General features: G+C 38.5%; 1 protein-coding gene and 1 non-coding gene across 2 annotated transcripts; one reads left to right on the top strand and one right to left on the bottom strand.

Moving 5' to 3' along the window:
• Positions 1-4,281: 4,281 nt before the first annotated feature.
• On the bottom strand, positions 4,282-4,354 carry TRNAA-GGC (transfer RNA alanine (anticodon GGC)). The gene has a single exon. It is a non-coding gene; the product is annotated as a tRNA-Ala (tRNA).
• An 18,041-nt stretch (positions 4,355-22,395) lies between these two features.
• Positions 22,396-22,908, top strand: LOC131180165 (delta(14)-sterol reductase-like). The gene is made up of 3 exons (XM_058147793.1): positions 22,396-22,498; positions 22,594-22,669; positions 22,755-22,908. Exons 1-3 carry the CDS (start codon positions 22,396-22,398, stop codon positions 22,906-22,908), a joined length of 333 nt encoding a protein of 110 aa, XP_058003776.1.
• Positions 22,909-23,181: the final 273 nt, after the last annotated feature.

Genomic DNA, 23,181 nt, shown 5'->3' with positions numbered 1-23,181 from the left:
GTGCCACATAAGGGATTTCTAGCGGTGCCTGATATTCCTCTATAGTGGGAATTGTATCAATATCGCTGAAGGAGAACACCTTATACCTGGGATTCCAAGTTGATAGCATGGCTTTTAATGCAGGAACTTATACTCTGACCCGTATCAAAGTTGCAATCCTCCCATACTTTTTCTTAAACTTTACTTTGACATGATCGGGAAGTGATTTCCAACTGCTGGATAAATCCTCAAAACCAGTCATTCTAACCTCAACCTTACTTGGATCAAATGGAGGTAATGGGCAAATGTTTGCCCCTATGTCATCAATCTGTAGGGACTTTGAACAATGAATTAGTCTGGACCATTGTTTAGCATTCTGTTCTTGCCTTGAAACTCCTTCAATTGACTAACTCGAGGATGTCATTTTAAAGTTTCTATTTATCCTTTACAGACACCAGTTTACAATACCTGTAGAAAGTAGGTCAGCAGAATAAACTTAGGTAATTTTGAATTAAGGTGATGATATCTTTACACCTATCAAGGTAGGAAGGTGCGCAGATTATCTTATCAACATAATTCAAAATTACCTTTAAATTACATAAGAAAATTAAAAAGTAAATAAGGGAGTGGAGCAAGAGCAAGTATGTCCCTTTTGTCCTACGAATAGGGAAAATCCTAATACCGGGTAAGTACAATCTAATTGGATAGTTCTATCTTACGAGGTAGTTTGCTATGGCTTTTAGCTAATGTGATAATTTAGCTTGAGTTCCAAAAGCTCAAAGGTCCCCAAATTGTCCCTACTGTATACAGCAAGGCCTCATTCCACCAACATGATACTAACGGGAGAATTCCACGGGTATCACAGTAGATGGAAAAAGTTTCAATCTGAGCAGAAGCCTTCACGGATACTAACGGGGTAAAACCCACGGATACTGCTACATGACTCCCTCCTATTTCCTAAAAGGGTAAGAAAGCCCGGGTATAGGGCTGAAGTGTCACGACCCAGCCTATGGGCCGGACCGGCACTAAGACCTGGGCCAGCCTAAAACCCCCGAGGCCCGTAGTAAGCCTAACTATTCCTCGACCCAACTCTAAGGCCCATTTGGGCCAAATTTCAAGAATTCAACCGGACAAAGTCCGACCGTAAAATGGACCTTTCAACGGGGAGTTTTTGACTCACCTGACCTGTAAACACAATATACAATCAATTGGGGAGCTCAGCTTACCCTCTACATACTCATATGTCATAAAAATAAATGAGAGCTCAGCTCCCTCATCCAGTCTAACATACACGCATAAAATAATAAGTTTACAGGTCCAACATGGTAATTATATTACACACTCAAATCAAATGAATATTTTTAACACATGCGAAATTCTAAAAGTTAACAGAATTACACAAACATTAATAAACAACCTGCGAAGGAGAAAAGCAGGTTAACCACAACAATAATCCTCCTGTAGCCTGAAAAATAATGAACAGGAGTAAGCGTTCGACTCAGAGAGTAAAATATTAATTTTAACCATAATCTCTATAACTATCTAAAGCTAATGCACCCTGTAGAGTGAAATGCAACATCGGTAATATTTTCACATCATAACAGCAAAAAGGCAATTTGGAGCACTCACACACCCGATAATGTCAAACAATACATATATGGGAGCTGATCCCCTACACAGCTCTCTTAATCCAAACTGTGCCAGCGAAGAACTTAAGCTCGGACTTTCACTTAAAAAATCAAATCGGGGTCCCAGCGAAGAACTCAAGCCGTGTCTACCCTGAAGGACTGGGTCCCAGCGAAGATCTCAAACAGTGTCTACCCGTCCTGTCTATAGCCAACACCACACCACATGCACGCCAACTCACGCACACTGCTCCAAATTACCACAACAACATCCATGGTACTTTAACAATTATGAATGCAACATAAAATATGTCTAGTATTTAACTACATAGATACATATTTATAAGTGATGTATGGGCATACTTGAACATATAATAATATCGAAATTACAATTAAAATTAATATTTTACTCACAGACTCAACTGAAGTCACTGTGGCGGCTGGGCGGAGGAGAAAGGCTGTCCCGGCTCACCTGACAATTTTATTACAATTATTTAATAAATTTGACTCAATACAAACTAAGAAAAAGACCAAATACGTCCTAAGTCGTGCCGAAAATCCGGCAGAGTCTCCCCTATACTTAGAACCTACCCAATCTGTAAAAAGGCTTAAAACACACTTCTATATCCACAAACCATATATCCACAACTCAATCACATCACACAGCCCCTCCTGGGCCCATCCAAATAGTCATCAATCACAACATATAAAATTACAGTTTAGTCCTTATAATTGACCCCTTTTGCAAAAACTAACCAAATAAACTCTAAAAATTCTAAAACTTTGCCCCGCGGTCCTTAGCAATATTACTAGGCTAATACAAAAAGAATCATAATTTTCTGAGCTACCACGAATATTTTATGGATTTTTAATCCCATTTAAGCACTAAAAAATTACGAAAAAGCAAGGTTCGGGTTTACCTATGCCAATTTCGATCTAGGGAACGCGCTCGGGGCATCTGACAACGGTGGGGTGGCCAAAATCTCGATCTAATTCCAAGACTTTTTCAGTAGCCGGTCTGTCTGGCCGGAAATTCACAGATCCGGACAACTATCGAATTTCCGCGAATTGAAGGTACCTACACGAAGCTCACAATACGGGGGTTAGTATATAATTTTTATGGAATTTTCTAAGCTCATTTAATGCTCGAAAAAATACTACGAAGTTCCATGGGACCCACCGAAAAACAGTGTCGAAAAATTTTGAAATTTATATTTCCACGAAGCTCTTGACGAGTGGAGCGCTTTGGTACTCTCAGTTTTCTCCTGGGGTTCACGGTTTGCGAGAAATCTAGCCCAAAAGTCAAAATGGGCTAAAACTTCTCGGACAAAAATTGGACAAACCGCTTAATGAAATTTGGTGTTCTTGGTGTCTATGGAAAGCTCTTGAGGTGTAGATGGTGTTTGACACAAGACCCGGCCCAATCGATGGCCGGATCGGTTGGATTTCGGCCGGGAAGCCAAAATGGCGCACTCGTCTGGTGGTCTTCGCTCGCATTTTTCGGCCCCCTGGAGCGTCGGCCGGCTGTGGGGAGGTGGTGGGGCGGTGCGCCGACGAGGTGGGGAAGGCTAGGTGGCAGCGACGGCGTGGCCTGGGGGTGAGGGAGGAGAGAGAAAATGGGAAGGGAAGGAGGAGAAATCGAGCGCGCGAGGGAGAAAAAAGAAGAAAAAGAAAAGGGCCGGTCCAATTCGACCGGTCCGATCCGGTCCTGTTCGATTCTGCCGGTTCGATTCAGGATACAAAATTTTGAATTTTTACTCTGTCTTGGGACCGAAAACGAGGCCCAAAAATTTTGAAAAATTCTAGAAAACTCAGAAAAATTCGTAGACTCCAAATATACTTTTAGTTTTGCCAAGTGGTACTCAACTCAACTCAACTAAGCCTTTATCCCAAAAATTTGGGGTCTGCTATATGGATTCGCTTTTTCCACTCTAAACGATTTTGGGTTAAATCCTCAGAAATGTATAATGCTTCTAAATCATGTTGTACTACTCTCCTCCAAGTCAATTTAGGTCTACCCCTTTTTTTCTTTCTATCCTCTAACCTAATGTGCTCTACTTATCTAACTGGAGCCTCCGTATGTCTACGCTTCACATGACCAAACCACCTCAATCTCCCTTCTCTCAACTTATCTTCAATTGACACCACTCCTACCTTTTCTCTAATACTCTCATTACGGACTTTATCTAGCCTAGTATGGCCACTCATCCACCTTAATATTTTCATCTCTGCAACTCTTATCTTAGATGCATACGACTCTTTCAGTGCCCAATACTCACTACCATATAACATAGCCGATCGTGTGGCTGTATGGTAAAATTTTCCTTTCAATTTATTAGGAATCTTACGATCACATAAAACTCCCATGGCACGTCTCCACTTCAACCATCCGGCTTTAATCCTATAACTAACATCCTCCTCACATCCCCCATCTACTTAAAGGACTGAGCCTAGATATTTAAAGTGATTACTTTGGAACAGTACCACTCCATTCAAACTAACTCCTTCCCTATCACCAGTTTGGCCTTCACTGAACTTGCAATGCATGTATTCTGTCTTCGTTCTACTTAACTTAAAACCCTTTGACTCTAGAGTACTTCTCCAAAGTTCTAGCTTCCTATTGACTCCTTCTCGTGTCTCATCTATCAGAATAATATCATCCACAAACATCTAAAATTGGAGATGCGGGGCATCGATCCCCGTACCTCTTGCATGCCAAGCGAGCGCTCTACCATCTGAGCTACACCTCCTTTCATTAGTTTTGCCACGTGGTCTTTAAATTAATTTTTAAAAATCATCAAAGTTTAATAATTTTGAAAAATCGAACCCGATTTCTAAAACCCAAAAAATCTCAAATAATTTTCCAAAATTTAATTAAAATAAAATATCAATATTTACCCAAAAATAATAAATTTAAAAATTAGGGGTGTTACATGAAGTGTGTGAGGACATCGTGTAAATAATCAGTGTGTGAAGGAACATATTTACCTCTTCCCTATACGGGAGAAGTTTTAGGCGAAGATTGCTGTAACAAATAAGATAATCAAAATAAGCAAAATGGTTAGAAAGAATAACAATAATCAATATATTAAGACTTTCGAATTTTATAAGTTAAGCCCCCTAATTACGGTTTTAATTTACATGAGCATAAAATTAAATATGCTTTTGGACCTCTAAACCAGGGTTAAGGATACATCCCTAGTGAAGTCGCCAAGCTGTCGCAAGGGTTTTGCGGTCGCCGGACAATTCTCACCGAAGTGGAAAAAGTGAGGAGTTGCCACTTTAATTTTGAGGGAAATTAAAAAAAACTATTTGTAAAGAGTAAAAACTACTTTGAAAACAGAGATTCTAGGTTCGGGGTCTGTATTCGGGTGGGGAAATTGTTAGGCACTCTACCTCGTCCCTCAATAACGGTAAGCAGATTTAATGTTGTGCTCTTTATAAATTGAAATTGATAATTTGGGAGTTAGAATGATGACGTTAATCTTTTGTACGGATAAAAGGAATGTTTGATATTTCACTATTACGGGTTGCCCAAGAACACGAGTACATGAGATGACCCTTCAGTGAATAGGTGTTGTGTAATAGGTATTTAGGGGTTAATATGAATACTGAAGTTGTGATATTCTCAGGGAGATTTTTGTCCTATAAATATGAGTGCCTTGAGGAGGACTCTCCATCAGGCCTCAACCCAATATTTGGGATACTTTGGGAAGAACTCTCCCGTCGATCCCTTGTTGTATTAAGAATTTAATTTGAGAGCTCAGGTAAGAACTCTCCCCCAATCTCTTATTATATTTTGATTTAAATTTAAGCTAAGCAAATTCGGGTAAGAACTCTCTCCCGATCTCTTAATGTATTATGTTAAAATTTTAAGTGGAGGATTTCGGGTAAGAACTCTCCCCCGATCTCTTAATATATTGTGTTAAAAATTAGGCTGAGTTCGGGTAAAAACTCTCCCCTGATCTCTTAATATATTGAGTTAAAAATTAGGCTGAGTTTGGGTAAGAACTCTGCCCCGATCTCTTGATATATTGCATTAAAAATTAGGCTGAGTTCGAGTAAGAACTCTCCTCCGATCTCTTAATATATTGATAAGAACGGCATTTTATAAGAACTTTGAACTAGGGATTCAAGTAAAGGGTCTTTCTTGATCCCTTTTATATGGGAATGAAATATCGAAGACGCAGGAAACCCCTGTGTAAAGCTTTTCCTAGCCTACGGGATTTTATAACTAGATGGCGGACGATAGGCCGAACTCCTTACCAATCTTCCGCACGATCGCTTCATCAGAACTCTTTGGTTTGTGACATCCGATCTCTTTTTAGTCGCTCGCCCGAGATCCGAACCTGTCTTGATTACCGATATATTGTCTTATCATCTGGGCTCGTTCCAAGGCCCGATCTCATGACTTATTTGTTTGACCTAATCTTGTTTCTAACCTATTCGACCTTTGCTACACCTATTTTTCCTTTATCATTTTTCATTTATTTAGACAAAAAACTCTCATGTTAAAGTACTCCTACCTATATTCTTTAGAGTATTTACGAGTCGCCAATGACTTAAACATCTACTCTCGAAAGGAATAAAAATGAGGTGATGATAAATGGAATTTACGAATGAATAAAAAGAAGAAAAAGGAAATAACTACGGGCTAAAATAACCTATTCTGAGATTTAGTGTGGCTGGATATAAAAAAAAAAAAAACTTTAAAAGAAAACTTAAGAAAATAAACCAAGGATATTCAACAAAATGACAGTTTAGACACTTACCAGTGGAAAGTTGGGGAGACAGGCGAGCTGACTCCGGTATCCACAAATCTTAGAGAAGTGAAGGCAGACGGCCGAAGGACTTGAGCTTACCCGAGGTAATGGCAATAAAGCGGAATGAAGTTGAGATCGGAGGGTAATGCACAGATACTAGAGTGGTGGGAATAAGGCGGAGTGAAGATGGGTTCACAGCGTAGTGCACAGGTACTGAAAATGAAAATTGCAGGATTTAGAGCTCTTTTAGATGAAATACTTCAGAAATCTGGTTTCCAAAGTTTCTCAAAATTTTGAGAGCTTCGAATGGCAATGCAGTAAGACTGAATCAGAGTTTAGAATCTTTCCACGATAATCACCGCCTCCCTCCTTTCTACAGTATTGCATGCAGGTATTTATAGGGAATGGATGTTCAAAATGAAAGGTCAGGATCTTATCAGGGGGAGACAGAAGGCTTGGATTCAAAAGGACATAATCTGATGTCTAAGAATTAAAGAGAATTTCAGAATATCTGTCCTTTCATCCCTTAATCCAATGGTCAAGGCTCTCGCCTTACAAAATGGATCCAAAGGCTGGAAACAAAAGGCGCCGAATCTGTCATCTGCTTTTGATCTGAGGGCTTCAGATCCATTCTTACAGTTATAATCAACGGTGTAAATCGAGATGTACAGGGCTGCTTTAACCATTTGGCGTCTGGCGGCTAGGAGGGCATCCTTGCAAATGAGATGTGTGGTGAGGATCAGATCATACCTACAATGCTTTAACTAACTTGGATCTGATAGTGAAGGGGGTTAATTGAAAAGTTCTGACCGAAAGTTATTTAACCCCTCTGCATTCTCCGATCTCTATTGGTCATCCCCTGTTTCTTCCGATCTTATTGCGATTAACTCATCTTAAGATTGTTATTCCGATCTCTATCTTAAGAATATAACCTTTGGACTGACTCCTTCGAGCTCATCAGATGTCATGGCGATCTCCGAGCTGATCATTTCTTTGAAGAAAATGACATGATCATGGTATATGAAGAACAACTGATGGCCGGGCTTCAGTTCCCCCTGGACGAATTCTTTTGAGCCGTTCTGAAATTCCATCATGTATGCGTAGCTCAAGTGCACCTGAACTCTTGGTGGACTCTGGTGGCTTTCAGAGGCTTATGCTGAGCTAAGAAGCTCGAGCCTACAATAAAGGTTTTCACTGAGTTGCATAGGCTCGATCGGCGAAAGGACGAAGAGAATTGGTTTTTTCAAGCCAAGTCGCACTGTGGGTATTTTACCGATCTCCCTTCTTCGTTGAAGAATTGGAAGAACCGGTTCTTCATATTGAGGAGTAAGATCCCGAATGGCTTTGAGGGTATCCTGCACAGTTGGCAGTACCTGGTCCCTTCAGTTCCAAAGAAGATCGCCCTAAATAGAGACGAGGACATCATGGTAAAGGAATTGAAGAATCAGGCGGCTACTCACAAGTATTCATGTTTAGAAGCAATTGTGGCTGAACTGAAGTGGTGGCTAATACAGATGATCGCCCATGAGGATTATGAGCTGCAGCTCTTTGACCTTGGACGCGGGATCTGTACAACCTAAATCTTTAGCCTTTTGACTTAGGTGATCTCACTAACTTGTTTTCTGTGTAGGTATGGCTAGAAGCGAGGGCGCGAAGGAGAGCCATAAGAGAAAAAGGGAGGTCGCCCGGAAAGTGCTAGAAATGAAGATTGCTGTTGTATTCAAGACACTAGGGTGAGACTCGGTAGAAGTGCCAGGCTCTTCGTCCCGACCTTCAGGACAGCCGACCCTAGAGATAGAGATCGCTCCTTCCCCTCCTCGATAATGTGAACCACCGCCTCCGCCAGTTTCTTCAAGTGAAGAAGGAGGGTCTTCCCAACCTGCTGTGAGGACCCTCTCTCATGGTGCCCAGGTCCTCATCCACTCGCTAGAGAAGAATCGTTCGGTTCGGGGAAATCCTGGCCTGGCCAAGGTTTTGGGTGCCACCATCTGCTTTCAGGATGATCAGAATAGGCTAACTCTGGATAGCATTGACGACCTCCTGGCTCAAACGATGAGCTTGAGCATAGAGAGCCTTGTGAATCAACATATAATCACAGAAAAGGCTCATCTCTTGAGACAAGAAATTTTAAAGGCAGTCCAGGACGCTGTTTCCGCCAAAACCCAACTTTCATCTGTTCAGGACTACATCGCCGAGATTGAGGGTCGGATGAAATCTTATGAGGATAGGATAGCTGAATTGGAGCGGGAACTCACAGAAGCTCGGGCCTGCCGAACTGCCGATGTCACTCGCCTTACTGAGGAGATCAAAGTGAAAGAAGAAGAGGCCGTGGCGAGGGAAGCTGGTGCTTATGTGAATGCTCATGGTGATCTTCTGGCCGAACTTGTAAGGCGCTATCCTGAGGAAGACTTCTCCTGGATGGTAGATCTTGTCCCTAGAGGTGAAGAGGAGAGCGAGGAGGAGCCTGAGAGAGAGAGAGAGGATGATAGAACTGATAATGTACCCAGAGAGCAGGTTAAGGGAGACCCTCCTACCGAATGACTTGTACATTTTTATTTTGAAATGAATTGAAGTCTTTTATGTTCAATTTCTTGATAAGATCGGAAAGCATTCAAACCAAATTGTATGAGTACTTAATTGATTGAATGCAGTTGAACATTAAACTTGAGAGCGACTATTAATCAAAAGATATCAAATTACTCCAAGAGATCGGAAAAACATTGCACGCAAACATGAGATCAGACGGAGCCATGACCAAATATCGAATGGAACTTTAGAATATTAGAATTGCAAAGATTTAACATTGACTTGAACTTTTAAGGTTGGAATCATTATTAGACCGGATAAAAACCTTAACTTCATCTGAGGAATATCTGGGCAATTCAAGCGAGAAGCCCGATCACAATATTAGTCAAATGAAATTTTACGGTATTTGTACATAGAGAGATCGAGGAATAACAGCAGACAAGATTGGATGGTCTAGAGATCCAATATTAACTCGAACTCATCTGATAAAGATCAAGGGATCAGAAAGCAATCTAACTTGAGCATGAGATCGATTTATTCCAGAGACAAGCCATCGGTAAGTTCAGAAAAGCTACCTGTGATTGGGATATCGGTCGAGAAAATAAAGTTTCAATTTTAAAAGAACCTTACTTACCTTCGAAGGTCGGCCAAAATAGATGCGTATTGGCAGCGGTAATATCCAGAGTCTTCTGCCAGGTTACCTAGTTGTTGGGCATGCTGTTATGCTGGTTGGGCTATTAGCCTTCGAGAACGGGATTGTAGGTTAAGTAGTTACATGGGCGGGAAATGTAGAGTAGTTGTTGAGAGTTGTTAGATTCTGTTAGCAGATCAACTATAAGATTTGTAACTGTTGTATTGTAAAACGATTCTTGATTCTTCTAAATGAAAGATTGGCTGAGTTCCTCTTCTTTTCCTCTTTATTTTCTTTTTTTCATTTTTTTATCACAACATTAGTATCATAGCGATGATCCACAGCCATGGCAGGAGTAGAAACACGTTCACAAGAGTGGCAGAAGGAGATAGCTTCTATGGTGATAGAAGCAGAGCACAGGCAAGAGGCAAGGCTGCAAGAGATGGTAGCTAGCTAAGAAGTGAAGTTTAAAGGAATTGTAGATGAGCTCAGATCCTTGATTGCAGGATTGAGTTGGCAAAATGTAGAAGCAGTGAGACAGAAGAATTGTAGCGAACAATCACAAGTTGAAGAGATATCTGTTCGAAATAATCCATGGAATAGTTCTGCCAAATTAGAATTTCCCCGTTTCAACGGTGAGGGATTAGAAGGGTGGTTATTAAGGGCAGAATATTTCTTCGAAGTGGGAAAAATTGAGTATCAGAATACGATCAAAGTTGCTACATTACATTTGGAGGGCCGTGCAATTCAATGGCATCAGGGTTTTATTAAAACCAAAGGAGCTGGGGCTTATGCTAATTGGGATGAGTGTGTGAGGGAATTGGGAGGTAGATTTGGAGATCATGCTTTTGATGACCCAATTGCGGAATTGAGAAACTTGAAACAATCGGATTCCTTGTAGGAATACTTGAATGCCTTTGATGAACTTTATTTGAAAGCAGGTATCACTAAGGAACAATCTTTAAGTTTTTTTCTTTCTAGTTTAAATGATGAATTGCAGATGCCCATTCGTATGTTCAAACCTAAATCCCTAGCTGAAGCATATTCTCTTGCAAGATTGCAAGAACTGATAGTGGCAGCTATACAACAGAAGCCAAAACCAGTCAGTAAACCAACCACAAGTGCCATAGCCAGTACCAGTTACCAGAAACCCTTAACCATAACCACCTTTACTTACCCCAAAAGTTCACAACCTACAAAAGATTCCCTTGTAACCCAAAACAATTCAATCTTACCTAATACCACTTTTTTCTCTAAGAAATTCCCTAGCACCTTGACCAGTAAAGATATAGATGAGAAAAGGGCAAAGAATTTGTGCTATTGGTATGACGAAAAATATTCTCCTGGCCATAAATGTAAAAAAAGGCAAGTTTATGTGCTGCAATTAAAGGAAATAATTGATGAGGAAGAATTAGAAGCCACTGTTGATGATAGTTCAGCAGAGGAAGATTGTGTTTCACAAGGCTAGCTTTCTTTAAATGCTTTATGGGGCACTGGTAGTAATCACACTATGCTTATTAAAGGGTAGTGTGGTAAGAAGAGGCTTCATGTGCTCATAGACACTGGTAATATGCATAACTTCTTGAATGAACAGCTGGCCAAAGATCTTCAATGTTCTATTGATGCTGTGAAGGGTATATGGGTTGAAATTGCTAATGGACAAGCACTTTAATGCAATTCTATGTGCCATGAGTTTCAGTGGACTATGCAGCAACAATCTTTTAAGACTGATGTTTACTTGCTTCCATTAGAAAGCTATGACTTGATCCTAGGCATTCAGTGGCTTAAGACACTTGGTACTATCAATTGGAACTTTGCAAATTTGACTATGTCTTTTCAGTTACAGGGGCAGCAACAGTTTTATGTGGTGATAAATTTGAGACAGGTCAGAAGTTGCATGTGCTCAATATTAAGCAAGCTAATTGTCTTTCTACTAATAAGGAATTTTTTTTTCTGGTTATGATGGGATGTTGTTTGCTGTACAAGAAAGGAATGATTGGCCTGAACTTCAGCAATTGTTGCAATCTTATTCTGATCTCTTTCAAGAACCTAAGGAATAACCTCCTCATATAGATCATAACCTAAGGAGAAGGGTGAATATTGCTTGCATTCAGGAGACTAAATGGGTAGGAGAAAAAAGTAAGGAAGTGGGTAATTCAGGGTACAAACTGTGGTTTACCGGAAAGGAGAGAAATAAGAACGGAGTGGGTATAATCATAGACAGAACATTGAAAGACGCAGTAGTAGCTGTGAAAAGAGTAGGAGATAGAATTATACTAGTAAAGCTAGTACTAGAAGGAGAAACAATAAATATAGTTAGTGCTTATGCCCCACAAATAGGACTAGACAGTGAGAGTAAACAAAGGTTTTGGGAAGATATGGATGATTTAATGCAAAGCATACCGAATGAAGAGAATGTTTTCATTGGTGGAGATTTGAATGGACATGTAGGAAGTGATAGGCAAGGTTATGAGAATGTTCATGGAGGTTTTGGTTTTGGCAAATGAGGAGGGAAAAGCATCCTGGATTTTGCTATGGCATACGACCTAATACTAGCAAATACCTACTTTATAAAAAGAGAGTCACATTTAGTGACTTTCAAAAGTGGGCAACATAGAAGCCAAATCGACTTTCTCTTAACCAGGAAGACAAATAGAGCTCTATGCAAGGATTGCAAGGTCATTCCAGGAGAGGCTTTAACAAGTCAACATAGGTTGGTGGTCTTGGATGTCAAATTTAGGAATAATTCAAGTAAGGTTAGAAGAAATAGTGTAGCTCGAACAAAGTGGTGGGAGTTCAAAGGAGTAAAGCAAGTGAAGTTCAAAAATGAGCTTCTCGAGTCCGAAGTATGGAAGCTAGATATGGAGGCCAATGATATGTGGATACAGATGGCATCAAGGATTAGAGAAGTAGCTAGAAAAGTACTTGGAGAGTCTAAAGGACATGGACCACCCTCAAAAGAGAGATGGTGGTGGAATGAGGAAGTACAAAAGGCAGTGAAGAGAAAAAGAGAATGGTATAAGAAATTACCTAAATGTGATAATAATGAGGCATATGAACAGTACAAGATAGCAAAGAAAGAGGCAAAAAAGGCAGTTAGTCAAGCAAGAGCACAGGCCTTTGAAAAGTTATATGAGAAACTTGGAACTAAAGAAGGGGAGAAAGATATTTATAGATTAGCAAGGAGGAGAGAAAGGAAATGTCAAGATCTCAATCAAGTTAGGTGCATTAAGGATAAAGAAGGAAAAGTGTTGGTGAAAGATGAGGACATTAAAGAAAGATGGAGAAATTATTTTAATGATCTCTTTAATAATAGTCAAAATGGTAATAGCGTGAATATAGATTATAGAACAATAGAAAAGAATGTAAATTATACTAGAAGGATTCGATCTTTAGAAGTAAAGGAAGCACTTAAGAGAATGAAAGTGGGTAAAGCCTGTGGACCCGATGAAATACCAATTGAAGTGTGGAAGTATTTGGGAGATATGGGAGTGGCATGGTTAACTAAATTATTTAATAAGATTCTAAACTCAAAGAAAATGCCTGATGAATGGAGGAAGAGTATTTTAGTACCTATTTTAAAAATAAGGGAGACATACAGAGTTGCTCAAACTATAGGGGAATTAAACTCATGAGCCATACTATGAAGTTGTGGGAGAGAGTTGTGGAGCATCGACTACGTCATGATACTTCTATCTCTCTCAATCAATTTGGTTTCATGCCCGGCCCTTCAACTATGGAAGCGATCTTTCTCGTTAGAAGTTTGATGGAGAAATATAGAGATGTGAAGAAAGATCTACACATGGTTTTTATTGATTTGGAGAAGGCTTATGATAGTGTTCCAAGAGAGATCTTATGGAATGTGTTAGAACAAAAGAGGGTATCTATTAGGTACATACAAGTATTGAAAGATATGTATGAAGGAGCAACTACTATTGTGCGCACAGTGGGAGGGGACACAAGTGATTTTCCGATCTCAATTGGATTACACCAAGGATCAGCCATAAGCCCTTACCTTTTTACATTAGTTTTAGATGAACTGATTTAAACATATACAAGAGAGTATTCCTTGGTGCATGATATTTGCGGATGATATTGTTCTGATAGATGAGACACGAGAAGGAGTCAATAGGAAGCTAGAACTTTGGAGAAGTACTCTAGAGTCAAAGGGTTTTAAGTTAAGTAGAACGAAGACAGAATACATGCATTGCAAGTTCAGTGAAGGCCAAACTGGTGATAGGGAAGGAGTTAGTTTGAATGGGGTGGTACTGTCCCAAAGTAATCACTTTAAATATCTAGGCTCAGTCCTTCAAGTAGATGGGGGATGTGAGGAGGATGTTAGTCATAGGATTAAAGCCGGATGGTTGAAGTGGAGACGTGCCACGGGAGTTTTATGTGATCGTAAGATTCCCAATAAATTAAAAGGAAAATTTTACCGCATCTGACCATACGACCGGCTATGTTATATGGTAGTGAGTGTTGGGCACTGAAAGAGTCGTATGCATCTAAGATAAGAGTTGCAGAGATGAGAATGTTAAGGTGGATGAGTGGCCATACTAGACTAGATAAAGTCCGTAATGAGAGTATCAGAGAAAAGGTAGGAGTGGTGCCAATTGAAGATAAGTTGAGAGAAGGGAGATTGAGGTGGTTTGGTCATGTGAAGCGTAGACATACGGAGGCTCCAGTTAGACAAGTAGAGCACATTAGGTTAGAGGATAGAAAGAAAAAAAGGGGTAGACCTAAATTAACTTGGAGGAGAGTAGTTCAACATGACTTAGAAGCATTACACATTTCTGAGGATTTAACCCAAAATCGTTCAGAGTGGAAAAAGCGAATCCATATAGCTGACCCCAAATTTTTGGGATAAAGGCTTAGTTGAGTTGAGTTGAGTTGTATTGATTAAGGAGTTGTTGGAGGAATTGGGAGGGGCTAAGGTGCTTTCTAAAATTGATTTAAGGTCTGGATATTGGCAAGTAAGAATGTCTGAAGAAGATGTACCTAAAATTGCATTCAAAACTCATGAGGGACATTATGAGTTTTTAGTAATGCCTTTTGGGTTGACCAATGCACCTTCTACCTTCCAATCCTTGATGAATTCAGTGTTTAAACATTTATTGAGGAAATTTGTGCTTGTATTTTTTGATGACATATTGATTTACAGTAAGAATAAGGAGGATCATTTGTATCATTTGCAAGTTGTATTGCAGTTAATGAGAGAGCATCACTTGTATGCTAAGGAGAGTAAATGTTACTTTGGGGCAGATGAGGTAGAATATTTGGGACAAGTTATTACTGTAGATGGGGTTGAGACTGATCCTAAAAAGTTTGAGGCTGTGCAAAATTGGCCTACACCTCAGAATGTGAAACAGTTAAGGAGCTTTTTTGGGCTTATAGGATATTATAGAAGATTTGTCTAGGGGTATGGGAAGCTAGCAAAGCCCTTGACTGATTTATTAAAAAAGGGCAGTTATGCGTGGACTGATGAAACACAACATGCATTTCTCACTCTTAAGCAAGCTATAATACGGGCACCAGTACCTGATTTCTCAAAAAAAATTTGTTGTGGAAACAGATGCTTCCGAGGAGGGTATTGGAGCAGTGTTGATGCAAGAGGGCCATCCCATTGCTTATATAAGTAAAGCTTTATCTGTAAGGAATTTGGGCCTTTCTGCTTATGAGAGAGAGTTATTGGCCATTTTGTTTGCTATTAAGCAGTGGGAACATTACTTGTTACACAGGCATTTTATTATAAGAACTGATCATAGGAGTCTGAAATTGTTACTAAAGCAGAAGTTGTCTACTCCAGCACAATAGGCTTGGTTAACCAAACTTCAGCATTATGATTATGAGATTCAATATAAAAGGGGATTGGAGAATCAAGCAGCAGATGCCCTCTCCAGAATTCCTTTCACTTCTATTGCTACTATTACTGCTCATATTATTCTAGATCAATTATTGGTTGCTAAGAAAGTTGTATGGCAGTCAGATGTTACATTGCAAGGTATTATTGTTGATTTGCAAAAGGATCCCACTTCACATCCTCATTACACTTGGATTGATGGACAATTGATGAGAAAGGTAAATTGGTCATTGGCAGTTCTGATGAATTGAAGACCAAGTTGCTAGAATTATATCATGATTCTGCCCTAGGTGGTCACTCTGGTGTTTCAGTTACTGGCAGACGACTTTCTACAGTAGTTTATTGGAAAGGATTACATAAGTCTGTTAGGGAATATATTTGAAAATGCCATATATGCCAAAAGAATAAATATGAAAATGTGGCTACTCTAAGTACTTTACAACCTCTACCTGTTCCACAAGGGGTGTTTACTGATATAACTATGAACTTTATTGATGCCTTGCCAAAGTCCCAAGGAAAAACAATCATCATGGTGGTGGTAGATCGTTTAACTAAATATGCACATTTTATAGGGCTTCATCATCCTTATACTGCCAAGACAGTGGCTTAATTATTTTTGGATCATGTGTATAAATTGCATGGGCTTCCAAATGTTATTGTTACTGAGAGATGTTGTGTTCACAAGTCAATTTTGGCAGGAATTCTTCAAGCTACAAGGGGTTTCTTTACATCTATCTACAGCCTACCATCCTCAAACTGATGGTCAGATTGAGGTAGGTAATAGAATACTGGAGACATATCTAAGGTGCATGGTTGGTGATCTTCCTAATAACTAGTTTCAATGGTTATCCCTTGCTGAGTTCTGGTATAACACATCCTATATCACTCTGTTATACAGATGAGTCCATTTCAGGCTCTTTATGGTTTTCCCCTACCATTGCATATTCCATATTTTCCTAAAGATTCCAGTGTTGCTGCTGTTGATTTTTACATGAGGGATCGAGAGGCTACTGTTACCTTGTTGAAGCATCATTTAACTAAGGCTGCTAATCGAATGAAGCAAATGGCAGATAGGCACTGGACTGAGAGGGAATTTCAAGTGGGTGATATGGTGACAGCCCTATGTTCAACATTCCATTAATTGAATTCATTCTAAGCTTCATTCCAAATTTTATGGCCCTTCTAAAGTTCTCCAGAAGATTGGGCGTGTTGCTTATCAGTTACAATTACCACCAGAAACCAAAATACATAATGTATTTCATGTTTCTCTATTGAAGCCAGCTTATGCAGATATTCTAGCAAGTACTGCTCTTCCTGACGTGTCCTTCTCTCAGGATCCTTATCCACAAGCTATATTGGATAGGCGGATGGTGAAATGCAGGAATCACGCTGCTACTCAATGGTTAATCCATTGGAAAGATGTTTCTCCAGCAGACGCTACTGGGAAATATGCTGATGATATCCAGCTAAGGTTTCCATTTTACTCCTTGAGGACAAGAAGTCGCTGGAGGGGGAGGTATTGTTGTGATGTGAATAGTAAAATGGTGTGTTGCAAGTAAATAAGATGGTGGCTTGGCTTGATTAGATGATACGATCCGTATTGGCAGCAGTAATATCCAGAGTCTTCTGCCAGGTTACCTAGTTTTTGGGCTTGCTGTTATGTTGGTCAGGCTGTTAGCCTTCGAGAACGAGATTGTAGGGTAAGTAGTTACATGGGCGGGAAATGTAGAGTCGTTGTTGAGAGTTGTTAGATTCTATTAGCAGATTAACTACAAGATTTATAACTGTTGTATTGTAAAACGATTCTTGATTCTTCTGAATGGAAGATTGGTTGAGTTCCTCTTCTTTTCCTCTGTATTTTCTTTTTTCCATTTTTTTATCACAACAATCCACTGTAATTCCATCTCGTGCAGCTGTTTATTCTTCCAACTCCAAGAGCATTCGCTAAGTAGAAAGCAGAGCAAATAGCGAGTGAAGTATCAAACTCACTTCACTGGTAAAAATGAATTTGGGATTTCTTCTACATGCCCTCATTCCCTCATTGAACTCTGCGAGTTCTATAGCAACAAACTATTTTTTCAGTTCTTCCAATTTCAATAGGTTTTATCGATTTATCTTCTGCATTTACATTTATAGGTTTCTATACTAGTGCTATTCTTTGGTTATCTGGCAGTTGCTGGATCTACGCTCCCAGGTAAAGCTGTTCCTAGACTGACCCTGCAGGATGGTTCTCGTCTGTATTATCGTTGCAATGGTCTATTAATAAAAATTTTATTTATTTCAATCTATGCTATTATTATTATTATTATTATTATTATTATTATTATTATTATTATTATTATTTTGGTTGGGTCAATTTTGCTTGGAAAGACTTGCTGCTTATAGGCTTTATGATGTTACTTTTACCCCAACAGGGTTGTTATCATTGCTGTTCCTGGTTTGTCTACTGGGGGTCGGAGCTAATATGGGTCTTTTATCACCCACTGTATGTATCAGCTTGTCATTTTTCAGTCATTGTGATTAAAGTAAAGCAAATTGTATCTCTAGTTGAATTTTTGTGTGGTTAGTGTGTGCTTCAGTGCAAGATATCTGGTAATTCATTTAAACCATGTTTTCAGGTGATATCAGAGAGAGGATTTGAGCTGCTATCAACAACCTTTATATTCAGTGTTCTTGTAAGTTCCAGTCACTTGGGGGAACCTTTATATTCAGTGTTCTTGTAAGTTCCAGTCACTTGGGGGCTTTTGCCTTTTTGCCATTTCCAACTGCAGCCCTTTAATCTCAATCATTTTTATTGGTGAACTATCCCATTTAGAATGAGCCTTCATATGAAATGTTTGCCACCTCATTTCCATCATGACTTGGAGTTTCAAAATGCTAACCATGATTATAAGTTTGTCAACTTGAGGTATACTTTTCAAATTTGATCCCAATTCTCAATGCTGATATGGTCATGTTCGATGCTAAATAGCATTAAATGTCATGTGGATTAGTCAATAGTTTACTTTGAAACTGTTGTTGTCCATATGAAATGTTTTTGTAATGCAGTACTAATGCTTTCTGTTAATGATTTTATACTCTAGTCTGTCATCTTTTACCCAGCGGCAATAGGATATTAGTCAGTAGACTAAAAAAGCAAATATCTTGTATTCCCATTTGAATGCATTTATTTCTGGTTATTAGTTTCAGATAGAGCTGCATCACAGACAAGTAGAACACATTAAGGTGAGGATAGAAAGAAAAGAGGGGGTAGACCTAAACTGACTTAGAGAAGAGTAGTACAACATGATCTTTCCATTTCTGAGGATTTAATCCAAAATCGTTTAGAGTGGAGAAAAAGAATCCATATAGCCGACCCAAATTTTTGGGATAAAGGATTAATTGAGTTGAGTTGAGTATAGAGCTGCATCACCTAAGCCAATATCTATTCACTGATGTACGGTTGCTTCTTTATTTTCTTTTGGAATTGCATTTTTTTTTTCTTTCTATTTTGTTCTTCTGATTCATCATTTTCATTTCTTTCATGTAGGTGTCGTTGGTACCCTATGCTGCTGGTTGCAATTCACAAAACCAGAGTTCTTCCCTGAAGCCTCATGTCACTGGAAGCCTAATACATGACTGGTATTAGTACCAAACCTTGCTTTTTGTGATAACCATTTGAGTGATAGGATTTAAGCAAGTTATTATATGAATATATTCTTGCCCATCTTTTAAACATTTTTTTTTAATTGTAGTTAAAATAATATTTTTCTCAATTTACTGCATATCTTTGAAAACTGAAATAAGGAATAATAAATTTTGTGGAGGCAATCAAACCCTTATTTTACGATCAATCCTTTTGTCCTATTCCATGCTATAATATTTTCTGCATGATTAAATAATCTTGAATGTGCTTGATCCGTCATCCAATGCAGGATCAGTCATAAACTCCTAAAGGAGATTTTAGTTTAAAATCTCAACCATCAAAATCCAATTTCATCCATTTTAAGTAAAAACTTTAGTCAATATCTAGAGAATGATGGACTTATCACTTTTTTACTTTTGTTTGTGCACTTACTATTTGCTTAAAATAAGCAAATTCAAGTATTCTCTTGCACTATTTTTGCTGTCTTGCTCTGTAAAGAGTTGATCATTTAATTCTTTCTTCATTCTGGCGTCTCCCACAATTGCCTACTTTATGCACTTTGACGGTTCTCTATATATTCTCAACCCTTTGTGCCCTAAAATGCAAGGTTGATCACCTCTTCTGCTTGCTACACATTCACTTGCAGAGTGTTTTCTTGTATCATTAATCTTAAGATCATCACCCTTTTTATCATTCAACAGGTGGTTTGTAATACAGCTCAATCCTCAGTTTGTGGGCATTGACCTCAAGTATGTAATACAGCTTTTAATTGTTTGGATGTGTTTCTTCTTTGGCATTCTAAATGCATCCATCAAATGGGATGGGTGTCGCTGTGATCTCTAGAATATTCAATTTGTTTCAAACTGTTTCTACATTTAACAAGCACCTTTCTTCGCAGTGCAGTTTCATTTCATGCACTTGTAGCATGAGCTTACCTTAATCCCTATTTGGTCTATGGTTTCTATCTGTTAAAGGCATAGAGAGGATGGTTTAACATATTAGAAACATCATTTTTTTTTTCTTTATGACATTTTTATCCAAGTGGACTAAATAGGTGACAGACATAACGGTAAGCTAACAATGAAGAAGTTCTCTCTTATAGACTCTTCTTTGTTAGAGCTGGAATGATGGGATGGCTATTTATAAACCTATCAGTTCTAGCCAAAAGTATTCAAGATGCCAAATTGAGATGTTCAATGTCCTTAACCAACTATTCTGTGTGGTAATCTGGTGATGCTTGGTAGTACCTTATTTTATTTCCCTACCCTGTTATCCGTGTCATATAGAATTACTGTTATTTCTTTTATGAGGAATACATGATCTCCACGTAAGTGCTTGACTTGCACCTCATCTGTGGAGATTAATATCAATTTTTTTTTTTCTAAATTCCTCTCAATTTAATAGATTATACCTGTAGTTGCTTATTAGAATGGGAAAAAGGGAAGGAATTAATCTTCTAAATGGGTTATACAGTATGCTTGCACCAAATTCTAGGGCATGATATGTCCTCTTATACATTTACAGTTTCCATTTTTTTTTCCCCGGGTCTTATCTTTTACTTGTATTCATAAGCTGGCTTGGCTATCCTTTTCCACCTGTTTCTAATTCCTTGTCTATTCTATGAATTGTTACGAAGATGTTCTTTTTTCCCTCATATAATTTGATTCACATATCTGAGCCATTTCCTTATAGGTGGGATATAATCGCAGAGAGACTGTGTTCATGTTGGTATTTGGTGATCTTGTATGGAATTCTTTCACCTTTAGCATCCAGGCATGTAGCCTTGAACTTGACCTTTGGATGATGTGAAAGAATTTTTCTGTTTTTACACAAACATGCATTCTTTAGGTTATTTTATTATGAATTAGACTATGAGATTCCGATAAAAAAAAAAATAAAAAAGGTATTGGACTATGTCAAATAAAACAGCATTGGCTCCATTTCCATAAATAATTTAAGCGTTCCTTGAGCATCAAAGTTATAGCTCCAATTGTTAGGACAAGTAAATATTTTGGCAGAAGATCAATTAACTGTTGGTAAAAAGAAAGTTAGCATATAAAATAGCTAGCGTGAAACTTTTAAGCTTGGATTACAAATTCAGAGGTCTTGAAAACATCATTTTCAGAATAAAAATTTGCATTCTTGTTTGTCAAAGCGCAATTGGAGGTGAAGACTGTTTTTACTCTCCTATGTGAATAAATCGAACTGAAGTTATCGCTCAAGAATTAATATGCATGTTGGACTATAATCCAAGATGAAGATATTTTCCAATGTGATTGGATACAAAAGCATTTTCAAAATATATATATGTGTGTGTGTGTGTGTGTGTGTGTGTGTGCTAGTGCTATGAAACTCTGTTTTAGAATGATACCATATTTGTAGTGATGAAACACAAACAGAATTTGCAGGACCAATGGCAAATTTGGTTTCCATATGAAGCATTATCATCATTCGCAACTAAATTGCACTCTCTTAAGCATGCTAGCACCTTTGTGGAGGACTTCACACATTTTGTAAGACCATACAAACAACATTTAGTTTGTATATTGATCACTGTCAATTTTTATAGGGTTGGTGGCTTTTGGCTAACAAGGCAGAGCTAAAAACAGCTGCTGTTATAGCAAATTCCTTAGTTTTTCTGGTTGGGTAACTTTCTGGTGATGAATAATTCTATCTGGAAGCTTCAACTTCACTTGTTACTTAGTTGTTAGGTGAAGTTGCACTTATCATCTGTAAAACTGGGCAGGTATCTGGTCTTTAGAGGAGCTAACAAGCAAAAGCATGTTTTCAAAAAGAATCCCAAAGCACTTATACGGGGTAAACCACCGAGGGTTATTGGGGGAAAGCTGCTTGCTTCTGGTTATTGGTAAGAATCATACTTGATTATATCCTTTCATATCAAATTGTAATGTCCTACTGCATTGTGTATAACCTTATTAGAAATTTCAATTAAACCTTGTCTTAATAATAAAATGAAACATTGCTAAACTGAATCTGGAAAGGGGAACTCTCTGAATCTATTTGCAGAATGGAGGAGTTTTCATGCCTAAGAATTGAAGAATTTATCTGTAAACATCATCTTTAATTGGTTTTCCGTAATGTTTCATAATATGAGAAGAAGCAGAAGCAAACCTACTAACTCAACAAGTGTGGTTTTGTTAGGCTCTAAGATTCACCTGAATTGGCCTAGAGCTCAGCAGATGACTTCTTTGTCATGCTTATAAACAGATGATAGCAGCCACCTATATGGAGTCTCCCTAGCTGCTTTTTTCTTCATGGATTATTCTACTATCTCAAGGGAGTACCTTCTTATTGGATTCTTTGGGTTTCCATTTTGAGTAAAAGTATGTGCCTATAGGCTAGCAACGTGCTTTCATTTTCTACAAATGATGTTTCATTATATTGTGCTGGAGGGAAATCAGTCACCTTTGACACATGGTCCTCCTGTAAAGGGGGAAAGAATCTTTTCATGGGAAGAGTTTAATGAGTGTAATCTGGCAAATCATCTCATCGATTCTGGTTTGGCCAATGTTTATGATGTTTCATCTCTTGCATGTTCTTGACATTGTGTTGATATGTTGAAGGGGGTACTGCAAGACATTGTAACTATCTTGGAGACTTACTGTTGGCTCTGTCCTTTAGTCTACCTTGTGGGATAAGGTAATTTTCCAATTTCCTTTTACTCTATAAATAACACCATTGAAGGGTAGACAAGTTCCACTTTGAGAATTTACTTTCTTTGCAGTTCTCCTGTTCCATACTTCTATCCGCTTTATCTCCTCATTCTGCCCATATGGAGGGAAAGGAGTGGTGAGGCTCGCTGTGCTGAGAAGTATAAAGAAGTATGGGCCGAGTACAGTAGACTTGTTCCCTGGAGAATACTGCCGTACTTCTATTAATATCAAGATTCTTGAATAGTTGCTCAGACTTCCAAGTTAGAAGCAAAGCAACCCGGTGGCTTCTGTTTGCATTGGATTTTCATTTTTAGGTTTATTACATGATTAATCTCATGTTTATAGCTTGAACACCAATTAATGATTGTCACAATTTTGTTTTTGTTCCGAAGATGACAAAGGAAAATATTTCATGATTTTCTTGGGTGAAACTGTTTTAATGGTGGAGAGTAGCTCTTCCATATTATGGCCTATGACAAAATTGGCAATGTATTCAAG

Source organism: Hevea brasiliensis, chromosome 5 (assembly GCF_030052815.1).
Source record: "Hevea brasiliensis isolate MT/VB/25A 57/8 chromosome 5, ASM3005281v1, whole genome shotgun sequence".
In the NCBI taxonomy this organism is placed as follows: Eukaryota; Viridiplantae; Streptophyta; class Magnoliopsida; order Malpighiales; family Euphorbiaceae; genus Hevea; species Hevea brasiliensis.
The sequence above is the reverse complement of the archived record's forward strand: the minus strand, read 5'-3'. Positions and strand labels throughout refer to the sequence as shown.